Source organism: Gasterosteus aculeatus, chromosome 17 (assembly GCF_964276395.1).
Source record: "Gasterosteus aculeatus chromosome 17, fGasAcu3.hap1.1, whole genome shotgun sequence".
Lineage (NCBI taxonomy): Eukaryota > Metazoa > Chordata > Actinopteri > Perciformes > Gasterosteidae > Gasterosteus > Gasterosteus aculeatus.
Window position 1 is genome coordinate 8,572,095 of NC_135705.1, and position 6,179 is coordinate 8,578,273.

A 6,179-nucleotide genomic window follows, 5' to 3' on the forward strand; every position below is an offset into this window, starting at 1 on the left:
ATTTTGTTTTCAAGTTGCTTATTGGAAATGCTTTTTAGTCAAGACCAACTGTGGGAACAGTGTTGTCCATATATCAGAGCTATGGAATTCATTCATGGGCACATTTATACCATCTGCCCACTTGTGTGCCCACTGTTAGACAGGTTTCCTTTGAGAAATGTCCCAGAGACATTTACCCACAACACGAGGAAAACAATGATGTTGTTTTGTGACTTGAGTCTAACGTAGTTTCTCTTGTGACTATTAGCATTGTCTCTACATATAATACATCAGATTGACAAAAAATGTGCATCATCGTCCTGTCTGCTGTTTGCTAAAGGCAACGTTCACCACGAGGAGAATCTGTTACTGCTCCCATGTTTGACGCTGTGTACAGTTTCAGTAAGTTGATTGTCTAGGACACATTGGCATGGAGCCACATCCTGGTTTGTAACGTGTAGCACAAAGAGGAGCTGATTTTGTTAATGCATAATCAAACAACCTCCCCCCAGAAGAGGCATGGTTCAAGGAATGATCAGGATGTTCACACGTCAGACCACAGCAGAGCTCTGCCGTACCTGCAAAACTTTGGGAAACACAAGTGTCTATTGCAGCTATGAGAAATCGAGGTGAGATTTTACTTTACAGCAAAAACAGGTATTTCTGTTCTATTCGTACCAACCCTCGTCTCTTTGTGACAGATATTTTGCACCTCGCTGCTGTATTTTTTGTCCTCTTTATAACCTTAAGATTTGCCATCAATTCATTTGATGTTTGGGAGAAAGCGGCAACTATTTTTGGTGAGCAAATTTCCACCTGAACTGAACGACCTCTTTTCATTTAGTTTTATTTGACTATTTTGAATAACACTGCCTCCTCTCTTTGATTTTAGGGGTTGATGACAAAGATCAAGTCAAACCCAAATTGAAAAAAGGTAAATTCCACAATTAAACCACTCAATTTTTAACACTACGTGACTGCCACATATAATGTGTGTGTGTGTGTGTGTGTGTGTGTGTCTGCCTTCATGATCAGACATACTTTTCTCTGAGCCTTTTCAGAACCAACAACTGAGCCAGACTGCAGCCTCTCCAGAGTCTGTCCATCCGACCATTTCGCTGTGCGAATCACCAGCGGAGCAGCAAATGTTGTCGGGCCAAAGATCTGTTTTGATGGTAAAATGTGCGTGTATCATACTGGACGTGACTAAGGACGGCAATGTGTGTGACTCAGGGGAACTCAACCGTGTCTGTATCTCAACAGCATCATGAGTAATGTGTTGAATAATGTGGGACCAGGACTGAACATTGTGCTGGTAAATGGTGAGTACAAATACTGGTTTGGTACAGATTTGTGTACAGTTAGTACAGACGTACTGTGCTGTAAATCATTTAGACTTTCTCAAACAACTCTTTAAAACATTCAATTTTTTTTATAGTTGTGGCCTTTAAAGTTTTAACATCATCTTTGACAGTTGAAAAATCTTATATACGGTCCAATAATCATATAACACAAACGTGATCAGCAGGTTAATCAGAATAGTCCTTTAAGCGATCAGATCACGTCACAGACAAGGTACCTGCTTCAGTTCCTCGTTCCTTCTTTGTTGAGTTTTTGACAACCAAATGTTGTATTTCCCACCAAAGGTAGAAATGGAAAAGTGGAGAAATATGGCTACCTTAACATGAATAGTGGAAGTAAGTTCTATTTTTGTGTCTTTAAATCTTCTGTTAAATTTAAGTTCATTGAAACCTTGAAATTGTTTTTTTTTGCTTTTTTGGTATTTTAAAATGACTTTTACCAAAAGAGGAAAAAGACATCCTGGCATACCTGAAGGACATAAAACCTGGAATGATTGCTTTGGTGGCCTCGTTTGATGATGTGACAACAAAGTAAGTCCAACTCTCAGTGGTTCAACGGCAAAACTGTTGACAGAAACATAACACAGCTCCTTTCGTTTCCTTTTTGGCAGAATGACAGACGAAATGAGGGAGGTGTTTGTCGGAATGGGAAGCACTTTGATCAAGTCTTTAAAGCCCAGAGATGGCTGGGTGTTTGCTGGGAGAGCAGGGACAGAAAACAAAAGCCTCCTCGAGAAGGTCAGTGGGCCTGTTCTATTTGTGTGTGAAAAGACCATCTATTTTTAAAATGCTTTAAAAATAAAATTAAAAAGCAACAAAATTGATCTTCTTCCCTGTTCACCCACCAGCAAGCTGTTAGCGACGATAACACCAACATTTACGAAAAATGGCCAGAGATGGTGGAGGTAGGCGGCTGTATCCCGAGGACCCCGACTGAGCATAAAGAACCCGAGGAATGAAAAGAAGAATATTTAGGATTTCCATTGAAGAAATGACGCCACTTTCTGAAACCCGTTTGAACGTTACTGACAATGTGGATACATTATTTATTGAGTTGTGCTTCTTCACGTTGTGGTTTTACTACCTCTGGCTGTCTGCTAAGTGCATTACAGCATCACCCTGGAAGATGGATCCACCTCTGTCACTCTTACTGGAGTTTTTCCTTATTTTTATCTCAGGACCTCGTACATATTGTAAAGATGTCTGACGCAACATTTTCCTTTGTGATTCCAAGCTTTATAAATACAATGTACTGAACTTCCCTAGGGCTGTTGTTAATAGTATTGAAAGAACGGAATGAAATGAAAGCATTTCACGCACTGACAGACGTGAGTTACTAGTAGACTATACGTTTAATGGGACCTTTTTTTAAATCTCACCTTGTCTTTACTTTCCACCGAAGCACATTTGTTTACTTTTGTCTTCTGTGCGGTACACCGGTAATGTAAGAAGTACATAACTATAGTCCATGAAGGCTGTTTCAAGTGTAATCATTTTTAATCAGCTAGCGCTAGTTGGAGCTACTTCATGTACAGTTCGCTAATTCAGTTTACCTGCCTGGCCTCCTGCAGAGGATTAAGGGATAACACACACAATATTCTTCCAGCATTTTTCGGCCTGTTCTCGGGGTTTGTCTTGGAGAATTATTATCATCCCAAGCACAGAACATATTCCTCTCTCTAGCATTCATGGCTGCTGGAGGAGAGAACGAGAGAGAGGGAGAGAGAAGGAGAGAGAGAGAGAGAGAGAGTAACCTCAAAATATTGTTGCAGAAGGTAAATGTATTCTTCTATTCATATTCTTCTTTGTCTGTGAGATACAACACAAGTCTGGTTGTGACGATCCAGCAGATGCGTTCATGTGGAAAAAATAGTTTCTTGGAATCCATTATCTGTTTGAAAAGATTGAGGCACTGTGAACTAATGAAGAAACCTACCATTACATTGTGTTCTGTGTCACCAAATATTGTACAAATTATGGATTCCTGATCACATTTAACCTTTAATTTTCCAGAACTTAATCATGTTTCTTAAAGGTTTCTGAACCAAACACCAATCTTTATTGAACATTACAGAGTGGGAAATTATTTTAAAGTCATGTCTTATTAACTCTTACTCTTATCCACATAATATCCACAATAACAGTGCAACGCTTCCCTTATCAGAGAGACAACAGCAGCCTGCACCACACGTGTAACTAAAAGGCCTAACTTGCACTTTTTAAAGTAATTGTTTGGATTATTTAATTTGAATGCAGGTTTATAAACACATTTAGCAACGGTACCGGATGCTGGACATGATGCAGCTGAATTGCAACTAATGTTAATACCTCAGCAAATATCATGTAACATGTTTAACTAAACTAAACTAAAGTAGGTAATTCTAATGTCGGTTTGACATGTTTCTTCCTTTATTGAAATAGTCATCAAAAGTTATTTATTATTATTTAGCAGTCCACTCGCGTCGAGTCCCACGTAGGAATAACTTCTCTCTCGATTATTAATTCTGCTCAAACTCCAGCAAACGAGACTCTCCGTGGGAACCAAACAGTGTTTCGTTTGAGACTTTAATTAAGTAATTCATTATTCATTAATGATATTCGCTATATTATATTTTTCGGTGGTGGATTTTATATTTTCAGATTCAAATCTTTTTTTTCACATTCAGACCTTTGACCCTGATGTGGCGCAGGGGGCGGGGCATCAACTGTGAGGCGCTTGGAATCATGAGTGACAGCAAATGGGACATTTCACAACGTTTCTAGGATAAGGCGGACGACAGATTCGTACTTCTCCGGTTCAAGAGCTGGTCAGCGAAGCGTTTTTTAAAACACAAACGACACCTCTCTGTAACCATAGTGATGTCCACAACTGGCTACAACCCTCATTTGACCAAAACAGACCGATCCTGGACGGATCACAGTGGTCTTAATGTGCACGCGCTGTGAGACGAGTACTCAGGGGTCGTCTGCAAAGCCACATCACCATGGTTACAGAGAGGCGTCCTTTGTGTTTCGCTGTCCAGCTATTGAACCGGGAAGTCCGAATCTGTGAATATCTTCACAGACCATCGCCCAGATGCTCACGGTTGTTTGCGGAAGTGTACAACTTTATGTTGATGAATGGTACAATCTGAGATAGTTGATTGCTCTTATTGGCAAGTGGGGTCCAAAACTCCCCGAACAGAACTTTGTCACTGGCGTCAATGGTTTTACATCCAATCCTAAATATAGTGTACAGAAAGTGTCAATCCCTTTATCATTCTGCAGTCACATACACATATTAAGTCACATTTGGTGTGTGTCATTATTACTGACACTTAAGCAGCTAAATGGTGAATACTGTATCACTAGAAGAATGTGGCATCCCAAACTAAAAAGTGGAAATACATTATGTGATGTTTTTCTCTTCAGCCTGCGGACGCACCAAAGTGAACAGCGACACCAATACGCTGAGCTTCAGGCTCCTTCTCCCCAACAACAGAGTGAGGAGGAGAGCAGCAACATCATCCGACCACAAGAACCTCCTAATCCTTTAAAGGCCTCCAAGAGCCACCAGGAGCTTCATCAAGAACTGCTGACCCACAAGTGAATACTCACGCTGCTCTTTCATTGTCTTTATGAAACGTCTTTCCGTGTGTTCGTCAGGAAGGAAAGACTGAACTGAACAAATGATGAAGGCGAGAAGAGATCAGGAAGAAAAGCAAAAAAGAACCGATCACCATCAGGAACTGTTGAAAAAAAACCAGAGGCTGAAAAAGGTCGTGCTCGATTTTTGCTTGAAAATTGAAGTTTCTATCCTCAATTTTCCCAAAAGATCTTATCACATTTGACCAACACATTATCATAGTGGTTGACGTTGAATTAAATGATCTATTCTTAGGGAAGAAATGACTGTGTTGCATGAAAATGGTTACTATTCCCTCACAGAAGGTTGACGTTAGTGCTGCGTGGAGCATCGTGTTGTTCTCCTGTTGGCCATTGGAGAGCAGTGTGGATGTTGTTTAACTGTTAGGGCTCCTAAAAGGAAAGATAAAACAATTAGTTAGATATTCATGAATGCAGTTCGATGGGACTAAAATACAACTAAAAAGATATATAAAAAAATAAAAATCATAATAATCAAAAAACATATACAAATAGTTGGTTTTATTCAACAACTGTGGATTGTGTGGATCTTCAAGGCCTTTTATTTGAGGGAATTAGCCTTCGACCTTGACACTTATCTTGAAAATGTTGCTCATTTGCTGTGGCGATACACACGTGAGTCCAAATTTGGTTTGTATAATTTCCTTCCTCCACAGCTAGAGAGAGACAGAGGACAACAACGAGAGGGGCCACAGTTCCTCCGGGTCAAAGAGAGACTGAGAAGGACTGCCGTGTTGGAGGATGGTGCAGGAGGAAAAGATGAGTGACAGCTGTGATTATATGTTCATGTATTGTATTGAGCCCAATGAGACGTCAGGAATGACGTAGTCTATACAGCTGAATTACACATCTGGATGTTGATGTGATGACATCTGAATGTGCCACATAAACAGCAGCTGTACGGGTAACATTTCTTAACAATGCAAACAAAATGTACATCTAAATCTTTGTTCAATGCTCGTCTTACGTGTCTGTACACATTGCGTCTTGTTGCTATTTCCGTACTTAACAAGACGCACGTGTTTCAATGTCGTCGGTATGAAAATAAGTGACAGTTTTACTGCACACTTTTTGAAGGTGTTCATAGAGTATTCACCTCTCCATCTTGTGTTGTCTTGTGTGTTGTGCAGCCACGTTAGGTGTGTTTTGTTAGGCTGGGATGTGTAACATCATCAGTATAACTGAGACACGTTC

At 40.1% G+C, this 6,179-nt stretch overlaps 1 protein-coding gene across 1 annotated transcript; it reads left to right on the forward strand.

Moving 5' to 3' along the window:
• The first annotated feature begins 392 nt into the window (after positions 1-392).
• LOC120834954 (protein FAM3C) lies at positions 393-3,281 on the forward strand. Its single transcript, XM_040203370.2, has 9 exons — positions 393-608; positions 681-779; positions 872-913; positions 1,041-1,161; positions 1,243-1,301; positions 1,626-1,676; positions 1,787-1,871; positions 1,952-2,078; positions 2,189-3,281. Exons 1-9 carry the CDS (start codon positions 596-598, stop codon positions 2,297-2,299), a joined length of 708 nt encoding a protein of 235 aa, XP_040059304.1. The 5' UTR covers positions 393-595; the 3' UTR covers positions 2,300-3,281.
• The last annotated feature ends 2,898 nt before the right edge of the window (positions 3,282-6,179 follow it).

What these genes read in the sequence shown, in the direction of transcription:
- LOC120834954 (XM_040203370.2), top strand. An exon ending in GAACATTGTGCTGGTAAATG is followed by an intron (nt 1,302 to 1,625) that starts GTGAGTACAAAT and finishes TTCCCACCAAAG; the next exon opens with GTAGAAATGGAAAAGTGGAG. An exon ending in TTTGATGATGTGACAACAAA is followed by an intron (nt 1,872 to 1,951) that starts GTAAGTCCAACT and finishes CCTTTTTGGCAG; the next exon opens with AATGACAGACGAAATGAGGG.